This window comes from Rhincodon typus, chromosome 6, assembly GCF_021869965.1.
Source record: "Rhincodon typus isolate 14 chromosome 6, sRhiTyp1.1, whole genome shotgun sequence".
NCBI lineage: Eukaryota > Metazoa > Chordata > Chondrichthyes > Orectolobiformes > Rhincodontidae > Rhincodon > Rhincodon typus.
Genome location: NC_063337.1, coordinates 18,107,722 through 18,134,369, shown reverse-complemented (window position 1 = coordinate 18,134,369; position 26,648 = coordinate 18,107,722). Strand labels below are relative to the sequence as shown.

General features: G+C 42.4%; 1 protein-coding gene across 1 annotated transcript in view; it reads left to right on the top strand.

The window, feature by feature from the left end:
- Window positions 1-2,469: 2,469 nt before the first annotated feature.
- The window catches only part of LOC109911402 (cyclic nucleotide gated channel subunit alpha 3), a 48,454-nt gene continuing 24,275 nt past the window's right edge, over window positions 2,470-26,648 (top strand). Inside the window, exons 1-3 of the mRNA XM_048598345.1 lie at window positions 2,470-2,546; window positions 22,659-22,800; window positions 26,327-26,443. Of these exons, the coding sequence (XP_048454302.1) occupies window positions 22,700-22,800; window positions 26,327-26,443 (218 nt within the window). The 5' untranslated portion in view covers window positions 2,470-2,546; window positions 22,659-22,699. The remainder of the gene's footprint in view (window positions 2,547-22,658; window positions 22,801-26,326; window positions 26,444-26,648) is intronic.

Below are 26,648 nucleotides of genomic sequence, written 5' to 3'. Positions count from 1 at the left end.
GATGCTAAATTGCCCCTCGTGTGGATTAGGCATGAAAAATGCAGGGATGGAGGTGGGTCTGGGTGGGATGATCTTCAGAGGGTCAGTGTGGACTCAATGGGCCAAATGGCCTGCTTCCACACTGTAGGGATTTTATGCATCTCATAATTTGTCAACCGAAAATTAAAGCACATTAATTAAAAACAATTTCCAAACACAAAACTGACAACTGAATTTATTACAGTAGAACACATCATTAGTTTCTCCCAAAGCATGTTATCAGCAATGTGTTACTTTTAAAATGTTGCTGAAGTTAGCCTGACAAGCAATTTGCTCGCAGCCCATTCCTCAAATAAGTGAGTGTTTTCTTTTCTATTTGCTGATGTAACGAAGCCTGCATTTGTTGCTCATTCCAAATTGCCCTTGCTGTCTTGAACCTGAAAATCTTCCTTTTTATCGGTGGTACCAGTTGAAGTAGTGGAGGACTGTCTTCTTCCAGACAGTGTGACCTGAGCAGGACGCTTCTGAAGGCTGGTAACCCGACAGTGTGGCACAGAGGACACAGAGCCAGTCTGAACGACATACTGGGGCCCACGGTGGAGAATCTAGTGAAAACATTCTTCACCGCTTGACCTGTGGATGATGGGTGACCATCAAATGTAGGTGTAAGGGCACCTATATTTCTGATTTCACCTCAAGGTGGATGGAATTTTAACAAGAACACCATGCTCAATGACCTGTCAGAGGTTTCCAATTAACAATAGAATGTGTAAACTAGCACTCATCCAGCCCAGGACACAGGAAGCATTTTACATTCTTAGGGGTTGGTACCCCAAGCGCAGTCACAAGCTGATGGCTGGTAGCCCCAAATTCTGAGGCAGCACAGAACCAACTGTGCTCACGTTCTAACCTGATCTCCCATACCCCCTTCCTTCTCTTGGAGCTGATTTGGGATCACACTGGGAAACGCATTATCCTTTATCATCCCCAGTTGACTTTACCCACAGCAAGTAGAATATTTAAAGTTAAACAAAACAACAATGGCAAGGGTCAAGGAAGATAATTCTAACTCCCTCCACCCCAGAAAAACATGAGTTGTAAACAAACGCGGATGCTAGAAATCTGAAATTTAAAAAAAAACCCAGAAAGAGCTGGAGAAACTCAGCAGGTCTGTAGAGACAGAAACAGTCATAGAGTCATAGAAATGTACCGCACTGAAACAGACCCTTTGGTCCAACTCATCCAAGCCGTCCTAAATAAATCTAGTCCGATTTGTCAGCATTTGGTCCATATAACTCTAAACCCTTCCCATTCATGTACCCATCCAGGTGCCTTTTAAGTGTTGTAATCGTACCAGCCTCCACCACTTCCTCTGGCAGCTCATTCCATTCACGTACCACCCTCTGCGTGAAGAGGTTGCCCCTTAAGTCGCTTTTTCATCTTTCTCCTCTCACCTTAAACCTATGCCCTCTAGTTTTGGAATCACTGACCACATGGGCAGTGATTCAAACATAATGTTTCCAGTCTGATACAGCGGCTTCACTTTTAGGCGGCATCGTGTTGTATTTTTTTTTGTCCCCTCTCCAGTTTCGATTACCCTCCCCATTTTTATGATTTACACTGAAATGCAGAAACGGTCAATCTTAGTCCACGAAAACTGACACTCACAGACCTGTCTGGATACAGAGAGAGACAGATTAATAAATAACACATTCAACGTCTCGATCGTCCCCCTTCACCCTATCCTGTAAAGCCTGATATTCTTGGGTCAAAGTAAAAACCGAAAGAACTGCGGACGCCGTAAATCAGGAACAAAAGCAGGAGTTGGGTCAGACTCTTGGGTCAAATGTGGGATGCGAGGGCGGATTTGTGAAATGTCGTGGTGAGTGAGATGGGAAACAATTCCATTCCGTCAGCGCGACTTGTAAGAGAATCACGAGAAAAGGTGACTTGGTGGAAAGATGTTTAGCTTTCAGTCAGGAAAGGGAACACACAGAGAGGGGGGAGAGGGGGGGGGGGGGGGGGGGGGGGGCATGTGGAGAGCTGAAAGCCTGAGAGAAGGGGCTGATGAAATGTATACGCACATCAATGCAGGCACCCCGATTGAAGCAGGACTCGCTCCCTCCCTCCACCTTTTGCTTCCAATCTGTCCGGAAAGCTTGATGCATATTAAACAGATGATCTGTGTGACGTTCAGAGTTAGAGAGATAATAATCAGTCTGGTCAGATGAGAAAACACTCGTCGTTTCATCGCTCAACACACGCCCCCAACAAAAGAAAAACCAGTTTTTAAAAAAAAAGTCTTAGAACCTATTGAGGATTCTCTCAGTGTCTCTCTCACGTTTCGCTGAGGCATGGGTTTGAATTCGAAGAGAAAAGCGGTCAGTCACAGAAAGGATTCGTCGATTCCTCCCGGGACCAGGGAGAGCCGTTAAAAACCTGACCGAGAGGCTAGTAGTCAGTCTGCATTAGTAAGTGCGGCTGAGGGGAGACAGACAGAGTCCCGGGGGTGGGGCTGGTGTTACCCATCACACAGCAAGAGAAGGCAAGGAACCCCGCGCCACAAGGTAAGGGGAGTGTGTGTGTGCGTGTGGAATAAATGCTCAGTGAGTTTCACAGCTTTTAAAACAGACTTTTCCAGAAGTCGGCATCACCTTGCCCCTCAGCACAATATTTCATGTGCGAGACCGGGGAGGGGAGGAGGGCAGCAAACTGGGGGAATGAGGTGTAAAAATTTGCTGCAGCTCTTATCCCCCACCCCTGCCATTGATAACGTCCCTCCCCTTTCCATCCCATATCTCCATCCCCGAAGTTGCTGCTGGTTAGGCGCCACACGGTGTCAAGCTTCGAGGTGCATTGATGTATCCGCCTTGCTCGTTCCCGCCACCTGCCTAACCGGGTTGAGGGCGGGGAGTGTGTTATACCAATCCTAAAGCCCCGTCCGTCCGGGAAGACATTACCCGCCCCTGAACGCAGCCGAGAGAGGCTTCCCATTTATTCCTTTTCCTTGTCAACTTGATACAAAGTTGCCTGGAAGAAGTTGAGAAATCTCCGAGCGGGTTATCCCGGAAGATCCCATGGACATGTTGTCGGAGGAGGACCCTGTGTGTTTTCCATTCCGAGTGTAGCCGGCCAGCGGGAAAATTCTTTCTTGCCTTCGTCTAGTCCGATCGTCATGGTTACACGACCAGTAACCATGGCGAGAGATCTCAGGTTGAAGGTGGATGAGAATTGATAATAAAACACTTCAAGGCTCCCCTCAGGGATACGTGCATCCTGTCCCCCCACAACCTTCAGTTCGACAGCAAAACCCAGGATTTTTGTTTGGAGTAAATTGTACAGTCCATCAAAAATGATTTCTACCTTTTTAAAAAATCTATCATCAGCAATTAAATTCACCCCCTTTCCACCCCAGGAACTGCATAATAGCCAGGTCCTCTAAGGTGATATTTTCATTGTCACTACAAGAGGAGGCTGTTCAATGGACAGAATGGCCTACTGTTCCTGTTTCTTTTCAAATATAGGGATTTATGACACACAAGGAGGCTATTCAGCTCTGTGCCAGCTGAAAAGGAGTAATCCAGTCAAATATGACTTTTCCGACTCTTATAAGTCACAGCACTTCAAGTTAATTTTATTTATTAATTCACTGGATGTGGGTGTTGCTAGCTAGCTCACAGTCCTTTATATCTCAGTAGGCAGAACCTGTCTCATGATGTCAGTTAGCCCTTTCAGGTACTGACTGCCTCATACAACAACTGCCCAAACTTTATTCTGGTTGTTAATTGTTTTGTATAATTGTTTCATTAAATAAAACAGGTTTGATACTACTTCATCCCCTCCCAAGTCTCTGACTTTATAAAAAGCTGATGACTTGGTTGAGTTGAAAGTCTGCTGTATCCAGGTGCACTTCATTTCCCAAATGTCTCCTGTCATTGATGAACATTTGTTCCCCTTGGATGATCTTTGGTTTGCTTGTCAGAGACCGTCTTTGTGTTTCGGAAAGAAGTAATCCTGTTTTTTTAATGCTTAATGAGGTAAACTCACGTGATTTTGTACTAATGCTATTGAATAGCATTGCCATTTCTTCAAGTTCAGTCATGGATAGTTACTGTGATATAGATCATAGAATCCCTACAGTGTGGAAACAGGCCCTTCAGCCCAACAAGTCCACACCAACCCTTGGAGCATCCCACCCAGACCTATCTCCCTATAACCCACCTAAGCTACACATCCCTGAACACTATGGTCAATTTAGCATGGCCAATCCATCTAACCTGCACATCTTTGGACAGTGGGAGGAAACCCACGCAGACACGGGAAGAATGTGCAAACTCCACACAGACAGTCGCCCAAGGGTGGAATCGAACCCAGGTCCCTAGCACTGTGAGGTAGCAGTGCTAACCACTGAGCCACCATGCTGCCCTATCTCAAAACTGCTTCTCATAGGGAGCTGAATTGACTGTATCAAGTGTCTACTACTAATTCATGATGTTGTGGTGGTGCCAAGGATATCAAATGATCAGATTTTGAAGTTTTGGTTGCAATTGGAAAACAATTGAATAATTCTTTTTATTTCTGTGAAATCAGTTGTGTCTTCTGATCTCTCAGTTGCGAAAGTTACCAACATAACTAATCATGAGTGGTGCATGTTTTCTCCGAGGTTCAGTGAACATTAGAGTCTTAGAGTAATACAGCATGAAAACAGGCCCTTTGGCCCAAACTGATCCATGCTGACCATGGTGCCCTCTCCGCTAGCTCCAATTGCCCACATTTGTTCATCATGACTATACAGCAGGTCAGGGTGTAAAAGGCCCAGACGGGGTGGAATTTGTCAAATGTGTCCAAGAAAGTTTCCTAAATCAATATGTAGAGGGCCCTACTCAGGAAAGCACAGAACCAGATCTCCTGTTAGGAAATGGGGTCAGGCAAGTGACTGAAGTGTCAGTTGGAGCACACTTTGGGTCCAGTGACCACAACTCTCTTAGTTGTAACATCGTTTTGGAAAAAGATGGGACAGGTCCACAGTTTAAGGTGTTAAACTGGAGCAAGGCCAATTTTGGGGCCGTTAGCCAAGATCTAGCAGAGGTTGATGGGATGAGTCAGTTTGAAGGAAAAGGCACGACTGGCAAATGGGACGCTTTTAAAAAGTGTCATATTAAGAGTCCAAGGACATGTCCCTTGTTAGAATGAAGGGAAAAGCTGGCAGTTTTAGAATCCCTGGCTGTTGAGGGATATTGAGGCTCTGGTCAGGAAAAAGAAGAAGGCGTACATTGGGTTTAAGCTATCGGGCTCAAGTGAATCCCTAGATGACTATAAAAAGTGTAGGAGCACACTCGAGGAAAATCAGACGAGCAAAAAGAGGGTATGAGATGGATCTGGCAGATAAGGTTAAAGATAATCCCAAGAGGTTCTATAGCTATATTAAGAGCAAGAGGGTGGCTAGGCAGAGAATAGGTCCCTTTAAAGATCAGCATGGCTATCTATGTATGGAGCCACAGGAGATGGGGGAGATTTTTAATGAATATTTCTCCTCAGTGGTTACTGAGGAGAGAATCATGGATGATATGGAAATAAGGGGAACAAGTAGGGATGTTTTGGACTGCATACATATTACCAGAGGAGGTGTTTGCAGCCTTAAAGCACATAAAGGTGGATAAATCCCTTCAGTCTGATCAAGTGCATCCTGAATGTTGTGGGAGGCTGGGGAAGGAATTGCAGAGGCCCTTGCAGAGATTTTTGCTTCATCTTTAGCCACTGGTGAAGTTCCAGAAGACTGGAAGGTGGCTAATGCTGTTCCATTCTTCTGAGACCTATGAAATCATCCCCTTGTTAAGCAAAACTGTGCTGGTCATTGGTATTTGTCTTTAGCGCTAGTTAATGTTCTTCAACATACTGCAGTATTTTAAGAACAAAAGTATGTTTTTTTGCTAAGTAGTGAGAAATGTTGGTTTCTGTTGACGTGTACCTGTCCAACATAGTATTGGTCTCTGCGTGTTCAGACAATGCTGAGTATTCCTTTGATTTTAAGTGATGTTCTGCCTGTGTCATGCAGTTCTCTGTCAGATAGTTGTAGTTTCATTCTCTTCCACCAATAGATAATACCATAATATTCACTGCAGTGTTAAGTTTGAAATCAGTTGGATGACCATTAAACTGTATGTATAATATCTGGTTCAGATGAAGCAGCTACCCATAGGAACCTATTACCCCTAGGAATTGTTGATTCACAGCTTTCAAACATGTTGTATCATCATATAAAGATATATGTCTCATGAATGTATGTCTTGATATTTTGGCCTTTTTTTTCAAAGATATTGACACCTCTGGAAATGTCATATTTTTATTACAAAGTTTGCATTATCATGATAAAGCTGTACATCGTTTCTTAACTGCACACCTGGAACAGCGTGTTCTAGCATCTAAGTAATTTGATGACTTTTTATGTTGGTCTGTCATGTGATGTTTTGATGACAAAGTTGACAAAGTCTGATGAACTTCTTCGGTTAAGTCAGCTTTCTGTTCCCATCATTCTGTTGCACTGTTTCCAGATTTCAGCCTCTGCCACTATCTGCATAGTTCTTTTGAGTGTGAGATCCTCTTTTAGATTGTAACATATCTTGCATCCTGGTACAAAGAATCCAGGTAACTTTCTCCTTCCCTGATATGTGTCAAAAATTGCAAATCGGCTTCCATCTCAATGGCTCTGAGTCAAAGTTCCTTGAGCCACAAACACTAACTGCAGAAGTGTTTGCCCTGGATGACATGGTATCCACTAGCTCTCTCATTCTTCAACTTCATCACATCATCTGTCCTGCCATTCTTAATTAACTTTAATTACTTAATTATATTATTCACTTATATTGTTTATCATATAATTTTTAACTTGATCGTAGATTTCATACTATTTTAAAACTTAAGAATGGAATAGATTGTAACTACTTACCACATACTCACCAAATAATTAGCTGCCTCCCCTGGTGTAGAGCAAAAATAATTTCTTATGGGCAAAAAATGTAGAAAAGAAAACGGACACCTCTTCCCCACTTCAGTGAACACTCGCTCACCAAACTCTCAGGTTTGTATTTAATTTTCTCAGCAGCACGTCCCTCTATGACCTTTCCTCCACAATCCACCAAAATCTTTGAACTCCTCCATTTCTGGACTCTTCTGCAGTTTTGTTTGCTGCATTATTGGTGGCTGTGCCTTTAACTGCTTAGTCTCTAAGATTTGGAATTCCGTCTGTGAACCTCTTTGCCTCTGTACTTCTTTATTTCATCCTTTCATGTGCTCCTTAAAATCCACCTTCTTGACCAAGCCTTTGATCTCCTGCTGTAGTGTCTTCTTTCATGATTCAGTGCCAAATTTTGTTTGCTGCCATGAAATGCCTTGGAATGTTTTCCTGCATTAGTGGGATCTAGGATCATGAGTCAACTAAAGTGAAGGGATGTAAGATGTGTTCAGTGTATATACAAGGTATTATGTGCTTGGAAGGTAACTTAATGGTGTTCACACACATCTGTAGCCCTTTTCCTTCGAGATGGTTGAAGTCACAGTTTGAAAGGGGCTGTCACGCATCTTGTAGATGTTACACACTGCAGAGTTCTGTTAGTGGAAGAGATAATAGTGATGGATGGGATCCCCAATAATTTGACTGCTTTGACATAGAGTCCTACAGCATGGAGACAGGCCCTTTGGCCCAAACTGGTCCATGCTGACCAAAATGTCCATCCACGCTAAACCCATTTCCCTGCACTTGGCCCATATCCTTCTAAACCTTTCCTATCTATGTGTTCATACAAATGACTTTTAAATGTTGTTAATGTATTCACTTCAACCACTTCCGCTGGCAGCTCATTCCATATGCGTACCACCCTCCGTGTAAAAAATGTTGCCCCATGTATTCTTTCCCCTCTTACCTTAAACTGATGCCCTCTCGTCCTCGATTCCCCAGCCTAGGGAAAAAGACTGAGTGCATTCACCCTATCCATGTCTCTCATGATCTTATAAACTTCTATAAGATCTCCCCTGAGTCTCCTACATTCTAAGAATCTCTTTGGATTCACTCTAATCTTCTCAGCTAAAGCTATCTCATGCCCCCTTTTCACCCTCCTGATTTCCTTCTTCAGTAAACTCCTGTATCCCCTATATACCTCCAGAGATTTCCTTGATCCCAGCTGCCTGTTCCTGAGCCATGCCTCTTTTTTTTTCTGGTCAAAGCCTCAATATCTCTTGTCATTCAAGGTTCCATATTCCTGCCAACCTTGCCCTTCACCCTCACAGGAACATATAGACCTTGAACTCTAGCTATCACACTTTTAAAGGCCTCCCACTTGCCAGAGGTCCCTTTGCCTGCAAACAAATGACTCCAATCAACCCCTGCAAGCTCCTGTCTAATTCCATCAAAATTCACCTTGCCCCAGTTTAGAACTTGAACCTGTGGACCAGTTTTGTCCTTCTCCAAAACTATTTTAAAATTATTAGAACTATGATCACTGGTCCCAAAGTGCTCCCCCACTGTCACCTCAGTCACCTGTCCTGCCCTATTTCCTAAGAGTAGGTCCAGTTTTGCCCCCTTCTGAGTAGGACCCTCTATATACTGCTTGAGGAAACTTTCCTGAACACATTTAACAAATTTCACCCCATCTAAGCCCTTAACACTATGGCAGTCCCAGTCTTTATTAGGAAAATTAAAATATCCCACTATGACAACACTAATTCTCCTGCAAGTCTCTGCAATCTCCCTCCTCGATTTCCCATTGACTATTTGGGGGCCTCTTGTACAACTCCAATAATGTCACCACCCCTTCTTATTTCTTAGCTCCATCCACAAAGCCCCACTGGATGATCCCTCAGTTATTTCATCTCTGACTACTGCTGTGACACTCCCCTGAATCAAAAATACAACTCCCCCTCCCACTTTCCTCCACCTCTGTCCCACCTAACGCATCCGTACTCCGGCACATTGAGCTGCCAGTCCCATCCCTCCTTAGCCATGCTTATGTCATGGCTATAGTTTCCTGCTGCACGTACCTATCCACGTCCCGAGTTCATCGGCTTTACCTGTCAGCCCTCTTGCATTGAAATAAATGCAATTTAATCCAACAGGCATTCCTCGCTCCCTGTCCTGTTCCAGTCTGACCTGTCTTTCCAACTTGCTGTTTCTGATTACTGTATCTGCTTCCAGCCTCGCACTTGCCTCCCTGCTGTTGAGGATCCCACCCCCTGCCAATCTAGTTTAAACCCTCCCTTGCAGCACTAGCAAATCTGCCCGCCAGGATATTGGTCCCCCTCCAATTAGGTGCAGCCCGTCCCTCTTGAGCAGGTTACCTCTGCCCCAGAAAAGATCCCAAGGATCCAGGAATCGGAATCCTGCCCCTTGCACTAATTTTTTAGCCACACATTCATCTGCTATATCATCATTTGCTAACCTCACTAGCATGTGGCACTGGAAGTAATCTGATTGTCACCATCGAGGTACTGTTTTTAACTTTTTTCCTAGCTCTCTGCAAGTCCCACTTATATAAAATTTAAAAAATGTACAATTTAGTCTCTCGAAATCTCTGTCGATCTTCTGTCAGGAAAGGCTTCTCCATTTGTTCTTCTGTCAGGAATGTTAACTAGTTGTGCCATGGCTACCTTTGGTATTTAAATGGTGTTTTCTCTAAGACTTAGAGGAGATTGTGAGAACCAGTAATTCTCTCTTGAGTGCTGAGGGCTGTTAACTCTGGCAGATGGCAGGTAGTTCTCTCTTGTCTTTGTCCAACTGCTTCCTTCTTTTATATCCTTGATGACATATCAATTTTTTACAACAGGATTGGTCCTATGTTGTCAAAACCATCAGATTTAAATTTAGTTGATTATTTTATGTCTGCTTGCTTGATTCAAATTGATTTGGCCAAATTCAAACCTTGTTGTCTTGGTTAAAAACTGCTGCTTGGCCTGCTAACAGTATGGCCTTTCGATACAAATGTTTCAATTCGGGTGCTCTCTGTGTCCTTGCAAACTTTCAATCTGCTGCTTACAGATATTCTTTTTAATTCACTGAGCATAGAAAAAGCACATCATCTTTTAAAGGGACCACGCAATGCTCTCCCCCCACCCCCAGCATTTTATGAGCACCAAATGCTTACTTCCGGCCTCCCAATCCACAAGTACTCTACCCAACTTCTCAACACCTGCCCCCTTAAGAAAAAACATGAACCATCATTATGAAAAGTTGACTTCATTTTTTCCTTCTAAAACCCTAACTCCACTATATTACCTAGATCCATAATTCATTAATCTAGTGTCACAAATTTTATACTAATTCTATATATACAGCATTGAACATTACTGTTTCTCTCTTATATAAACATTTATTTAAACTTGCGATAAAGCAACCGCAATAATATTTTCACAACCCGCAACATGTACAATCTGTAAATTAAATGCTTGTGACATAAGAGTCCAACAAAATAATCTTGTATTCCTGTCCTTAAATCTTCCCAGAAATGTCAAAGGATTGTGATCGGTGTACACAATCATCTCTGATTCATTGTTTGCAACATAAATATTAAAATGTTGTAAGGCCATTACCAAACAATTTTTCAATGGTTCAATATCTTTTCTGGTGGCTATTGAGTTTTTTTGAAAAATAACCGATTGTGGAATTGAAAGGCCAATCATCCTCCTGTAACAACATACCCCTACACCTCCATCACTTGTGTCGATGGCGACTAAAACTGGTGAGGTGGTTAACACTGCTTTTAAATTCTCAAATGCCTCCTGCCATTGTTCTGTCCACCAAAATTTTGTATTCCTTTCTAACAAATCTGTCAATGGTACCACCATGCTACTAAAGTTTGGCATGAATTTCATATAGAAAATGCTCAATCCTAAAAATGTAGCACTTCCTTCTTCGAGGATGGTCTTGGAAATTCCTTGATGGTCTTTGTCTTCATGTTCCTCAGTGTCATCCGTCCGTGTCTGATGTTGTGCCCGAAGAATGTCACTTCTGCCTTCGTAAATTCTTGCCAAGTTCATGACCAACTTTGCCTTCTGCAGTCTCTCGTAGAGCTCTGCCAAATGCACCATGTGATCTTTCCACGAATGGCTAAGGATCATTAAGTCATCTATATAGACAGCACAATTAGTCAATCCTGCAACAACTGTGTTCATAAGACTTTGAAAAGTGGCTGGTGCATTTTTCATTCCAAAGGGCATGACTTTAAATTGATATAGCTCATTTGGGTTACAAAAGCAGAAATTTCTTTTGCTATTTCCAACAAAGTTTCTTACCAGTGACCGTGAAGTAAGTCCAACTTTGTGATGTAAGTGGTTTGTCCTACTTTTTCCACACAGTCCTCCAGCCTTGGAATTGGGTATGTGTCAGATTTGGTCATGGTATTGACCTTCTGATAACCTACGCAGAATCGTTGAGTACCATCAGGTTTGGGAACCAACACTATTGGCGAACTCCATTTGCTTTGACTTGGCTCTATGATGTCTTCTTAGAGTATCGCTTCCACTTCCTTCCGAACCTGCACTGCTTTGAGAAGATTAAGTCTGTAGGGGTGTTGTTTTACTGGGACAGCATTTCCTATGGTGTTAGTCCTCCCCATTCTATTTCTACATATGTCCTCAGAGCACTGTAACAAGCCTTTCAATTCAGTTGTGTTCCTGGGACAGATAGCTCATTACCCTATCCCATTCCTTAAGGACTTCCTCATTATTCAATTTATTCTACACACATCAAAATCCAAATCATCTGGATTTTATTCCTCACTCTGAGTGGCAGTGACTAATATCCATTTCTCCAGTTCCCTTTCCCTGTCATAGTAATGTTTCAGCATGTTGACATGACATACCTGATAAATTTCTTTCCTGTTTTGAATCTTTATCAGATAATTCATCTGACTTAACTTCTTCTGAATCTGATAGGGACCACTAAACCTTGCTTTGAAGGGATTACTTACCACTGGTAACAGCACCAATACTTTATCACCATGGGCAAATGTACGAATTTTAGATTTCTTATCTGCTTCTGGCTTCATTATGTGCTGTGCCACCTTCAAATGTTGTCTAGCTAATTCACCTACTCTGTTTAAACTTTCTCTTACTTCAGACACATAATCCAACTGTGAGATCTCTGACTTCGAACCTATCAACTGTTCCTTAATTAATTGTAAAGGCCGTCTTACTTTGTCTCCAAATATCAATTCAAATGGAATAAACTGAGTCGATTCATTTGGAGCATCTCTTATGGCAAATAATATAAATGGGATACCTTTATCCCAATCATTTGGTTAATCGTGGCAATAAGCCGTCAACATTTTCTTTAAGGTCTAAATCCACCTTTCCAATGGTCCCCGGGATTCAGGATGGTATGCATCTGATTTAAAGTGTTTAATGCCTAAGCTATCCATGATCTCCTTAAATAATTTGGCAGTAAAATTGGACCTGGGTCTGACTGAATCTCCCTGGATAGTCCATAATGGGTAAAGAAAGCAAGCAACTCTTTCACAACCTTTTTGCCTTGACACATCCGTTACGGTTAGCAAATACTGGTTCCCACTTTTGGGTTTAGGGAGGGGACCCACACAGTCAATCATAACCCACATAAAGGTTCTTTAAATGCAGGAATTGACATCAAAGGTGCTGGTTTTATCACTGCCTGTGGCGTTCCTATTATCTGACACTTTGTGACAGGTATGGCAAAATTCAACCATATCTTTAAGTAATCCAGGCGAACAGAAATGCTTCTGTATCTTAGCCTGAGTCTTCCTCACTCCTAGATAACCTCCTACAGGTAATTCATGTGCTACCCGCAATACTTCCTGTCTGTATGCTACTAGCAACACAATTTAGTGCACTTCCACCCTTTTTTCATCTGCACTAACCTGCTGCAGTCTCCATTTCCATCTTAAGATTTTATTTTTAAGGTAATAGCATTCTGGAATACATTCTGATTCCTTTTCCGAATAGGGTTTATGATATAAATCCTTTATTGTCTCACCTTTTTGTCGTAACTCCATTAATCTTTCAGAACTAGACATCTCTGCCTGATCCTCTACCTGCTGAGGTTTTTCCTTTACCTTTTCATCAGCCAAGGTGTCAGCTAACTGAACCTCAACTCCTTCGTCTTTCTGTTTGATTTTCCCATCTTGTTTTAACTCATGGCTGTAGGATCTTGTCACCACATAGTCCAGAAAAATTTCAGGGTAGTTTTCTTTTAACTCCTCAGTTCCCTGGTTTTCCTTTGGCTTCTCCACTACAATGGGCACCACTCCCACCTGTGATCCAGCTACATTGTTTCCAAGAATAAACTGTATTCCTGGAATAGCCAATTTTTCCGTCACTCCCACTATCACTTCCCCTGTCTTGATTGGACTTTCTAGCCTTATCTTACACAGGGGAACACTAATTCTCTCTCCATTTATTCCACAGATTATCACTTTCTCGGTCAATATTTCAGAAGGAGTGCAAATATTTTCATCTCTTACAATGAGAGACTGATCAACTCCCGTATCTCACAATATTTTATCTTCTTTACCTATTTCCCCTGTTCTACCTGAGTAAACCTTACCCACACAGATGAAATCTTTGAAAAGATCGGGTGCTATTTTACTATCCAGCCTGTGACTAGGCTGGACACTCTCCTGCAGCTCCTCAACTTCTCTTGGGATTTCCTTCACTACCTCAACTAATCTCACTGGTTTAGCCTCTTTTACCACATCCTTTTTCCCAGTGCTTCTCTTAAACCACCAGCACTGTGACTTTGTGTGTCCCACATTATTAACACCCGAGGCCTTTCACCTCTTTTCCACCCACTTGGGTTTCTTTATTCACATGTCATAAACTGTTCCCAGTGTGATCTACTTTTTGTTTTTCATTGAAGGATCTCTCTCTTTCCCAATTTCAATCACTTATGGAATGAAATTGCTGTTGGAAGGTAGGTTTCGATTTATGCCCTAATTTGTATTTATCTGCCATCTCTGCAACTCTTCTCGCTGTTTTAACTTTCTGTTACTCCACATGAGTTCTTAACATTTCTGGAAGTGAGTTTTTAAACTCCTCCAGCAGAATAACATCTCTAAGATCCTTATATGTCTTTTCTATCTTTAATGCTCTCACCTATCTATCGAAGTTGCTCTGTTTAATTCTTTCAAACACGATTTAAGTCTGACCTGGTTCCTTTCTTACATTGTTATCTATATGCTTCTGGTACCAATTCGTAAGCACTTGAAATAGCATGTTTTACTTCTTCATATTCTCCTGACACCTCCATCTGACAGTACTGCAACCACCTCACTAGCCCTGCCTACCAAATTAGTCTGAATTAACATTACCTACACAGTCTCTGGTTAGTTCAACTGTTTAGCCAATTTCTCAAAGGAAATGACAAAAGCTTCTATATCTTTTTCATCGAATTTTGGTAAGGTTTTGACCTATTTGTATATATCCCTACCAGGCCTTTGGCTATGATGGGTTTGCTCATCATCACTATCCTCCTCACTAAGCCTACCTTCTACTTTCTTCTCCATCCTTTTATATCAACTTTTCTGTCTAATTGTCAACTTCTGAATTTCAAACTCTTTCTCTTTTTGTTCTGTTATTAACTGTAATTCAAGCTGTTTCAGTTCGCCTTCTTTCTGTTTAGCTAGGAATCTTCTTTCCCTTTCTTTCTCTTCTAATTCCAGTTGTGTCACTTGCAATTTAATTTTTCCTAACTTCACTGCACTTGACTGTTTCTCTGATATATCTAAATGCTTGACTAATTCCATTACGATGTCAGCTTTCTTCTTATCCCTCGTTAAATCCAATTTTAGCCTGTCTTCTAAAAGTGTCATCTTTCCCTGTCTTTCTAAACTTTCTCGGCGAATTTGGGAAGCACCTTCGACCTCCCAGAACTTCTTTAGCAATGTTAAGAGCCATTTCCCCACTTCTGATTTAACGAACAAAAAGCAACCGAAATCAAACAGATTTTCCACTTCTCACTTAAGTTTTATTTGAAGATCTAGGACACTAATCCCCAAGTCTGTTTAAATCTTCTGGGACCTTATGTACCTTAAATCTGTTCAAATACGTCCAGATCTATCCAAATCCATTAAATCCATCCAAATCCTGGACATGAGCCAACAATCTGTAATAAAGCAGAGGTTGACACCCCCGAAAAACCGAAACACCCAAAGAGGAATATTTCACTCCATAATCTGTAAAAGGAGTGTGAAAAGTGGTGTAACCTGCCTTTCAGCAACTTCTGGCGATTAAATAAAAACATCCCTGACACTCACTTTACAATCAAGAAGTAACAATTTATTTATCTTACTTTAACAATGAACAAATTAAATATACTATTAACAAACCAAATAAATCCCATCCAAACGCTAATTATTCCTGAATAAAACAAGATTCTATTAGTATGCTGTTCCAATAAATACAAGTCCCACCTATATTAAATAAAATAAAAACAATTAGAATTTAGTCTCTCAAAATTATAGCCAGGTTACATGTCTTCCAGAATGTTCTGTGCCTTCTCCGTCGATTCTTCTGTCAGGAAGGCCTTCTCCATCAGTTCTTCTGTCAGGAATGTTAACTAGTCATGCCGTGGCTACCTCTGACGTTTAGATGGTGTTTTCTCTAAGACTTAGAGACTGTGAGAGCCAGCGGTTCTCTCTTGAGAGCTGAGGGCTGTTAACTCTGGTGGATGGCAGTTAGCTCTCTCTTGTCTAATTGCCCCCTTCTTTTATACCCTTGATGACACATCAATTTCTTACAATAGGATTGGAACTATGTTATCAAAACCATCAGATTTAAATTTTTTTGTATCTAAGTGCTTGGTTCAAATTGATTTGGCAAAATTCAAAACTTGTTATCTTGGTTAAAAACTGCTGCTTGGCCTGCTAACTGTATGGCCTTTTGATACAAATGTTTCAATTCGGGTGCTCTCTGTATACTTGCAAACTTTCAATCTGCTGCTCCCAGACATTCTTTTTAATTCACTAAGCGTAGAAAAAGCACATCATCTTTTAAAGGGACCATGTAATTGCTTCCCCCTGCCTAGCATTTTACAAACACCAAATTCTTACTTCCCAATTTTGTAACAATATTGACATTCCCCTTAGTTTCTAGTTGACATCAGGACCTTCCTAAACGCTTTACAGCCAATGAAGTGTAGTGATGGTTATAATGTCAGAAAATGCTGCTAATTTAGGCACAAGAAGCTCCCACCAACAGTGTGATAATACCCAGATAATCTGTTTTGGGAATTTGCTTGAGGAAATAAATAGTGGCCTTATCCTCTTTATAATCATGACATAAGAACACAAGAATTACAAGTAGCCCCTCAAACCTGCCCCACCATTCAACAAGATCATAGCTGATCTTCCCCAGGGTTCAACTCCTCCTTCACACCAGCTGAGCATAGCCTTCACCTTTCAAGTCCAAGTTTGGTATGAATCTTTCATTGAAGAGCTGCCTGAACACTTGCTATGAAAACAAGGTTTAATAAGGACTTGCAGCTAACACAGCATGGAGCTGGAGGAGCACAGCAGGCCAGACAGCATCAGAGGAGCAGGAAAGTTGATGTTTCAGGTCAGAACCCTTCTTCAGAAACGGGGGGAGGTGGAAGTGCGCTCCGAAATAAATAAATAGAGGAGGGGTGGGGCTGGGGAAGGTAGGTGGGATGGTGATAGGTGAGTGCAGGTAGGCAGTGGTGGAAATTGGTCAGTGAGGTGGGAAGAGCGGATAGGTGTGAGAGAAGATGGACAGGTTGTGTCAGGTCAAGGAGGTGGGGATGAGAGGGAGGGTTGGTCATGGGATGAGGCCGGGGGTGGGGAGATTTTGAAACTGGTAAAGTCCACATTGAGACCATTGGGTTGTAGGCTCCCAAGGCAGAATATGAGGTGCTGCTCCTCCAGTTTCTTGGTGGTGTCGTTGTGACACTGGACGAGGCCCAGGATGGAGGTGAGGGGGGAGGTGTAGGGGCAGGTGTAGCACTAGATCACACCTCCTCTCACCCACCTTCCTGCAAGAATGCAATCCCCTACTCCCAATTCCTCCACCTCTGCCATATCTGCTCCCAAGATGGGACGTTTCACTCCTGAACATCCCAAATGTCCTCTTATTTCAAGAATCGCAACTTCCCCACCTTCGGTGATCGAAAATGCTCTTGGCTGCATCTCTTGCATTTCCCCCCCCTCATCCCCATCCAATGCACCAAATGAACCTTTCACATCAGACAGAGGTTCACCTGCACATCCGTCAATGTGGTCTATTGCATCCGTTGCTCCCGATGTGGCCTCCTCTACATTGGTGAGACCAAGCGGAGGCTCAGAGACTGCTTTGTAGAAAACCTGCACTCGGTTCGCGACAAACGACCACACCTTCCAGTCGTGAACCACTTCACCTCCCCCTCCCACTCCTTGGACGACATGTCCATCCTGGGCCTTCTCCAGTGTCACAATGACACCACCCGGAAACTGGAGGAGCAGCCCACCCCTCCTCTCTATTTATTTCGGAGCTCCCTTCCCCCTCCCTCAATTCTAAAGAAGGGTCCCGACCCGAAACGTCAACCTTCCTGCTCCTCTGATGCTGCCTGGCCTGCTGTGTTCCCCCAGCTCCACGCTGTGTTATCTCTGACTCCAGCATCGGCAGTTCTTACTATCTCTTAATAAGGACTTAAGTCAGGGAAAAGACAATTGCACTTTCTGTTTCAACCTTAGCAATCAGAGAGAAGAGTTTTCATTTATTCCTACTCTTGTTTAACTTAAATTTGTCTTGAAATGTATTGTAAAAGGGCTGTTACAACATGTATTGTTCCTGTTGCCTGATTTCCAGTCCTGTCATAGACAATGGAATTGACTGGGAGTATAGTGATTGGTTGATCTACTTTGCATACAAAATGCAATTCTACACCTCAATCTTGTTGGGCACTGTTTTCATAAACCTTCAGTGTCGTCACGTGCAAATAATTCCGTGGCACGTCTTATCTGTAAAAATGACAAAGGAAGGCACTTAAGTTGAACAATTTCAGGGAGACCTGATAGAAGTTCATAAAATTGGGAGATGCATAGAGAGAGTTGACAGAATCTTTCCCAGAGTTGAAATGTCTAGTATTAGAGAGCGCGCATTGAAGGTGAGAGGGGGAAAGTTCAAAGGAGATGTGAGGCAAACTTTTTTTTTACACAGAGAGTGGTAAGTGTCTAGAATGTGCTGCCAGGAATGGTGGTTGAGGCAGATATGATAATGGGCATTTAAGAGGCTTTTAGATAAGCACATGATTAAGCAAGGAATGGAGCTTGAACAGTTCATCAACTTCTCCTTCCATTGCACCCTCAAATTCACGTGGACCATTTCTGACATCTCCCTCCCCTTCCTGGACCTCTCTGTCTCCATCTCTGGTAACCGACTTACCAATGACATCCATTTCAAACCCACTGACTCCCACAATTACCTTGATTACACCTCCTCTCACTCACCCTCCTGCAAAAATTCTATCCCATACTCACAATTCCTCCACGTCTGCCGCATCCGCTCCCAGGATATAGCGTTCTATTCCAGGACATCCCAGATATCCTACTACTTTAGAGACTGTAGTTTCCCTTCCTCTCTTATTCAGGATGCCCTCAACCACAACTCCCCCATTTCCAGTGCTTCTGCCCTCAAACCCTCTCCCCCCAACAACAATAAGGATAGAGTCCCCTTAGTCCTCACATACCACCCCACCAACCTCTGAAGACAACACATCATCCTCTAACATTTCCGCCACCTACAATCAGATCCCACCACCAAAAAGATATTTCCCTCCACACCCCTGCCTGCTCTCCACAGGGATTGCTCACTCCATGACTCCCTCATCAGTTCCACACTCCCCACCAACTCCTCCACCACACCTGGTACCTTTCCCTGCAACCGCAGGAGGTGCTACACCTGCCCCTGCACCTCCCCTCTCACCTCCATCCAAGGCCCCAAACAATCCTTCCACATCTGGCAGAAATTCACCTGCATTTCATCTAACCTCATCTACTGTATCCATTGCTCCTGATGTGGTCTATATATCAAGGATATATCTCCTCTATATCAGGGAGACCAAACGCAGACTCAGGGACCAGTTTGCGGAAAATCTGCGCTCTGCTCGCACCAACCAACCTGATCTTCTGATTGCCATCCACTTTAACTCCCCCTCCCACCCCCTTGATGACATGTCCACCCTTGGCCTCTTCCACTGTCAGAGTGAGGCCAAATGTAAACTGGAGGAACAACAACTCATATTTCACCTTGGAAGCTTACAGCCCAGTGGCCTGAATATTGACTTCACCAGCTTCAAAATCCCTCTTCCCCTAACCTGTCAATCTTCTGACTCATCTAACGTCTTCACCCTTCCCACTGACCAATCAGTATGACCCCTTACCTGCATCCACCTATCTCCATCCCAACCACCCTTCCCCCCATCCCCACCCCCTTCCCTCTATTTATTTCTGGGCTCCTCTCCCTCTACCTAGTCCTGATGAAGGGTTTTGGCTTGAAACGTTGACTTTCTTGCTCCTCAGATATCTCACTGCTGTGCTTTTCCAGTTCCATATTTATTATCTCTAGCTTCCAACATCTGCAGTCCTTACTGTCTCCAAGCAATGGAGGGTTATGAAACATGGGCAGGCAGAAGGGATTAGTTTAATTTGGCATCATGTTCATCACGACTTCAGGGCTGGAGAGCCTGTTCCTATGCTGTACTGTTCTATGTTCTAATTGTGTGGTTTTTCTTGGCTATATTGTGTATTTAATATTGGCAATTTTATTTCAACACTTTTGTTGATGATATTCCAGAGGAAATTCAGTTGGAGAAATAACCATTCTTTACAGGCAGCGTGACCTCTACTGACACGCAAAGTGGGACAATCTCATTGAAACGTCTTCAGATAATGGTTGTTTCCATTATTATTAATGCAGCTCCAGCACAGAGCTGACACTTTAGAACCAGATGAGCCATCCTGAATTCACAGTTATAACAGATGTTTGTGCTCTTAAAGCAAAAAGATTTAATCAACATCCTAACTCGTTTGGTTTTGCAAGGATGTATTGGCCTTGGAGGGAGTACAACCTAGGTTTACAAGAATAATACCTGGATTTCGGAGGTTAAATTATGAAGAGAGATTATACAAATTAGGCCTGTTCTCTCTGCAGTTTAGAAGGTTAATGGGTGATCTGATTGAAGTCTTCAAGATATTAACAGGAAAAGACAGGGTAGATAAAGATAAACTATTTCCATTGGTTGAGGATTCTAGAACTAAGGGCATAGTCTGACAATTAGAGCCAGACTGTTTCGGAGAGATGTTAGGAAGCACCGCTGTACACAAAGGGAGGTAGATGTTTGGAACTCTCTTCCACAAATGGCAGCAAATGCAGGATCAGTTGTTAACTTTAAATCTGAGATAGACAAATATTTGTAAAGCAAGGGTGTTAAGGCATATCAGCCAAAGGCAGGCCGATGGAATTAGGCCACAGATCAGCCATGATCTCACTGAATGGTTGGTGTAACAGACCTGAGGGGTTGAATGGTCTACTCCTGTTCCCATGTATATCTAAATAGATCAATCGTTCTGTATCTGTACATCGACTGTATTCTGCCTTCAGTTATTGCAGAGATTTTCAAACTTAAATCATTTTATGCCATAATTTTTCATTATTTGCTGCCTTAGTACAATATTTCCATTGTTGTCCATTTCAAAATCTTGCATTGATGGTAACTATGTTTGGAGTAGGTGCTTCAGAACCTGTAAGAGGGGTCACTGGTCAGTTAATTTTTCCAAGTGTTCCCTATACAAGAAATTCAGAGTTGTAACGTTTTTCCGGTTAACACTATCTTACATTCTGTATACAACTAGCTGCACCGATAAAGTAACTCCTAAAATTGCTGCGCATTATGCAAATCTGCCATCATAATGCTGGGAAGGACAACCCACTGCAGGTCATCAACCACATGGTTGCCTTCAATCTGAACTGGTTCATAGATTCGGAACCAGTTCTGAGGAAGGGTCACCGGACCCGAAACGCTAACTCTGTTTTCTCCTCCACAGATGCTGCCAGACCTGCTGAGCTTTTCCAGAAACTTTGTTTTTGTTTCTGATTTACAGCATCCACAGTTCTTTTGGTTCATAGATTACCCAGCTCCCTATGTCAGCTCCAAGCAATTATTATCAGGGAGGTTAGATAAGGAAAGCAAAGACAAGGTGTGAATCTCCTATGGCAGGATGCCTCTCTTCCTTTATTCACCAGGACCTGGAGGCTGGCACGCAATTAAAATGAAGGTTTGATGTGATCAAAAGGGGGGTTGGGGACAGTGTTGGTAGTAAATAGCCTGGACCCCTAAAGAAAGATACCACTTCAAAAAAAATCTTAATTGGCTCTTTAATTTGGGTCCTGTAACTGTGCGAGGGGAAGGGTGATTCTGAACTACAGTAGCAAGTGTATTTTCCAGTTGTATGGGGAGATAGTACTGTGTTGGTTCTGCTGTCTGCATATCCCGTGTAAATGAAGAACACACCTGCTGGTCAGATTATACTGAAGGACATCCTTGTGAGGATTTTTGGGGTCAGGTAGTTTACATTACGTGGAAAGCTGAGAATGTGCAGTTCTAGGGGAGATGTTGTGCAGATCGTCTTCCCATTGATGAACTCTTTGGAACAGTCGATGAATCAGCACTGGTATTGCAATCACTGGTGTAACAATCAGGAATTTGTCAAATTCTGTAAACTCTGGTAAACTGGTAATCGTTGACTATGTGTTGTCAATGGACTAAAACCAAACACAGCAGTCATTTCTGAAGGAGGGTCTAGGCCCGAAACGTCAGCTTTCCTGTTCCTCTGATGCTGCTTGGCCTGCTGTGTTCATCCAGCTCTACACCTTGTTATCTCAGACATTTTGTGCAGGTCTTCCAAGAGCATTGAGTTTTTTTTTTATTTATTCATGGAATATGGCATTTATTTATGGCCCATCTCTAATTTCCTTGAAAAGGTAGTGGTGAGCTGCCTTTTTGAATCCCTGCAGTCCATGGGATGTAAGGGCACCCACAGTGCTGTTGGGTAGGGATGTTCCAGGGTTTTAACTCAAAAGAAAATGAAGGAACAGGAATATATTTCTAAGTCAGGATGGTGTGTGACGTGGAAGGGAATTTGTGGTGTTCCCATGTGCCTTTCACCCTTGACCTTTTCGGCAACAGTGGGCTTTTTGAAGGTGTTGTCAAAAAAATCCTGGGAGAGTTTTTGCAGTGCAACCTGAAGATAACGTCAAAAGTTAACATGGTTACAACTATCTTTTCGGGGATAAACTGGGCATTGTGACTAACCTAGCATTCACCCTTGATTTGTATGGGTGTCCTGAGAACATGCAATGCAGAATCTTTGAGATATATCTTGACTCGGAGATGTGGGATGTGGGATGTGGGATGTGGGTCAGAGGATGAAAATGACAATAACGGAGCTGGTTATCTGACTGCTCTCCCATCCTGAAATTGAGGCAACCCGAGAGAGGGATTGGGAAGAAACCTGGGGAAGAAAATATTTTTTGAAAGTGTGCTTGTACGATATCAAATGATGTCTACATGTTAATAGTTCAATTTTGATGGAAAATACAAGCATCATTTCCCGTTGTGATAGTCCAACAGTTACTTTGCTTTGATGTTTGTGCCATCTCTTTACCAGGTGCTTATCAAAGCCGGGTTGTATGTGAAGGGCAGTAAGAGATGGCTACAATCAGCACCCACCAGTCATACCCATGTGTTCACAGACTCTCGGTCAGGAATAATGACGATGAGCTCGTGAGAATAGAAAATGGCAACAACAGGTACAGTACAACCTTTTGGACTTCCATTGTTCAACATTGCCATGTCACAGCCAAATGTACACAATAGTAAAATCCCAGATAACTCAATAGTTAATTCTGTCTCCACTCAGGATTTTTAAATTTGATTGCCTTGTTTGGAAGGATGCTAAATGACTGAGAGCATCATGTAATATACCTTTTACGCACGAAGACAAAGCACCCACAAAATCACCTTTATTAGATGTTTCTTTTGCTGTTCTAATTTGACTTCTCATGAACTGACTTCACCATTTTGTAAATGGAAAGTAAATTGTAAAGTTAAGTCTATGCAACTGCAGAAAGGTGCTTGCAATTGGTTTAGAACAGAACAGAATAGAAATTTATTGTCGTGCGTACCTTTACTTGAAAAATACAGTGAAAAGTTTTATAAACTGCCACACCACAGCGCCTATATTAATGACAGAAGTGAAACATCATAATAATAGTAAAAAAGTAAAATTGAGACAAAGTCCATCACAGTTCAGCTAACAGCTTCAGGGGTCGGGGAAATCTGAGTAAGGAACAATGGAATACCCATTGTTTAGGAGACATGTGGCTGCTATTTTTAGCTATCTTAGGAGGGATGCTTGGTGATTTCTTCTATCAGGAGGAAGTACCCACAAGGCTGTGTGCCAGTGCTGACATCACAAAAATGAACACATCAGATTGCCATGTGTGGGGTTAGATTTGAACTAGAGCGCTAGGCGGGAAGACTTTTGAGAACACAAAGAAGCCTGCATCACCACTCACTTGTCCTTTTAGAGTACATGGGCTAAGGAGAAATTACACAAACTGCGGTTGTAGTCCCTGGTATTTAGAAGGTTAAATTTGAATTGATCAAAGTTTTCAAGATATTAAAGGGAACAAATAGTGCAGACGGTTGTTTTTGCTGGTTGGAGAGTTTAGGACTAGGAGACATTGTCTGAAAATTAGTGTCAGACCTTTCAGGAGTGAAGTTAGTAAATATTTCTACACAAGAAGGGTAGAATGTTTTAACTCACTTCTGCAAATAGCCAGTTTAATTGTTAATTTTATAACTGAGTTTGATACATTTTGTCAACCATAAGCGTAATGGGATATGGGGCACAGGCAGGTTTATTGTATTTGATCTCAGAAAAGCTATCATCTCATTGAATGATGAAGCAGGTATGAGGAGCGAAATGATCTACTCCCATGTTCCTATGGAAACCTTATGGTAGTGGTGTTTATAATAGCTGGATTTACTGTCAGAAAGTAAGCTTTTGAATTAATTTAATTTTTTTTCAGAGTTAGAAGCACAATCTTTTGATTTTGTAACCTCTTTCTACAGCTGGGATGATATTTGGGACATAAATGTTTCCACAACATGTCACCATTGTCCCATATTAGCAGACTCCAGAGTGATTCATCCTCCCACATGAGATTGCCCTTTGTCAGCCCACTTTAGAATCAACAACATTGGTTACTAAGGATATTAGAGTTCAAGTGGACAATTAAGTCCAGGGTCGGAGTATGGGAGTGCATCACTCCCACAATGGAACCTGCCAGTCCTGCCAGTGGCTTTACAGTTAGCCAACAGAAGAACAAAGATGTTAAAATGCAACCTCAACAATAAATTTTTTGATAGTTGTCAAAAGTAGTTCAGCATGTTTTATTATTCAAGAGTTCTTTGGTTAGTCTTTTAAATTTAATACTCTGTAAGGATTTTGATTTACTAGAAAAAGACCATTATGCCCGGTGAGCTTGTTCAGTCACATTGTCAGCATGCCTCTTCTCTATTAGAAACACATCATCCGATTATTCTTCCTTGTGCAGTTGCTTTCAGTACTTTGGCTGGTAACGTATTCCACAAATTTGTCAGAATGTGGTAGCATGGGCTTGGTGCGTGTACGTGTGTGTGATGTTTAACCTGATTTTCAGTATACTTACAATTTCCGCATTTTAAACTGTCTCTGGCATTATGAGCTTTTTTTTTAAACACAGTGAACAATTTGACTGGATCAGCTTTTGTCAATTCATAGTGAAATAGTAAGAATATCAAAGGCAGGCCATTCAGCCTGTCCAGCTCGTCCTTTCTGAGAAACCTACATTTTACCGTTACAAATTTCCTTTGTAAGCTTGAAAATTCAGGGCGTTTTCCAGAACAAACTGCCTCAACCTTTTCTCATAACTTAAATTCCAAATACCCAAAATCTTCTTTGTTATTTGCCTTTGTATTCTCAGGCACAATACTTACTTTTACCTATGCTTCACATGCGTGTACAGTTTCTTTATTCACTTATGGGATGTGGGCATTGCTGGCTGGCCAGCATTTGTTGCCCACCCTTGTTGCCCTTGAGAAGGTGGTGGTGAGCTGCCTTCTTGAACTGTTGCAGTCCATGAACTGTAGGTTGATCCACAATGTCCTTAGAGGGGGGAATTCCTATGTTTTCACCCAGCAACAGCGAAGGAACAGCGATATATTTCCAAATAGGATAGCGAGTGTCTTGGAAGGGGGCTTGCAGATGGTGGTATTCCCATGTATCTGCTGCCCTTGTCCTTCTAGATGGAAGTGGTCATGGAAAGTGCTGTCTAAGGATCTTTGGAGAATTTCTGCAGTGTGTCTTGGAGTTAGTACATACTGCCACTACTGAGCATCAATGGTGGACGGAATGGATGCTTGTCAATATGGTGTGAATCAACAAGGCACAAGTTTGGAGTATTATGGAATACTCCCGTCTTGCCTGCATGGTGCCAAGCTTCCTGAGTGTTGTTCGAGCTGCACCAATCCAGGCAAGTAGGGAGTATTCCATCACACTCTTAATTTGTGCCTTGTAGACGATGGACAGGCTTTGGGGAGTCAGGAGGTGAGTTACTCGCTGCTTTATTTCTAGCCTCTGATATGCTATTCTGTTTATGTGGCAAGTTTCTGCTTAATGGTACTGGCAATGATGTTGATAGTGGGAGATTCAGAGATGATAATACCATTGAATGGCAAGGGGCAGTTGTTAGATTGTCTGTTATTGGAGATGGTCATTACTTGCCATTTGAGTGGCATGAATGTTACTTGCCACTTGTCAAGCCAAGCCTGGATATTGTCCAGATCTTGTTCCATTTGAACACGGACTGCTTCAGTATCTGAGGAGTTGTGAATGGTGCTGAACGTCGTGCAATCATCAGTGAACATCCCCACTTCTGACCTTATGATGGAGGGAAGGTCATTGATATTATGCCTTATACCTAAATATGTCAAGATGGTAAACCACCAAAAGTGTAGATCTAAATATTGTAAATGGTTTCTAATGGAATAACAGATCAAGTTGGTCAAAATTCAAAGCAAATGGATCCTCTGTTCATCTGGTCTCAACTTCATTGTTTTGAACTCAGTATGGTATTTTAAGATACTTTTAACTTAAAGTCAATTTGTGGCTGTTTCAGCATTTCATTTTTCTTTGAAGAAATGTGATCTGACAGAAAAGAGAAAAGAAATTATCGGTTAATTCGAGTGGCATATCCTAAAGGCCTGACTTCTGATTGGGTTTCTGCTCAGGACTCACTCACTGTGTGAGGACACCTCTTCTGAACTGCAGGGAGTGATCTCCATGGAGACCAAAGGGCAGCCTGATTCCCGCCGGAGTTCTTTCACAGGCACAGGAGCTCTAGCCAGGTATTGTCACCATCTGGACAAACTGCTCTGGTAAGATTAAACTGGTTAAATGGGATTGTCTAAAGCAAGCACTTGAATGAAGCTTAAAGCAGCATAATGAAGATGATGGAGGAACACAGCAGGCCAGGCAGCATCAGAGGAGCAGGAAAGTTGACGTTTAGGGTCGGGACCCTTCTTTGTCCCTGCTCCTCTGATGCTGCCTGGC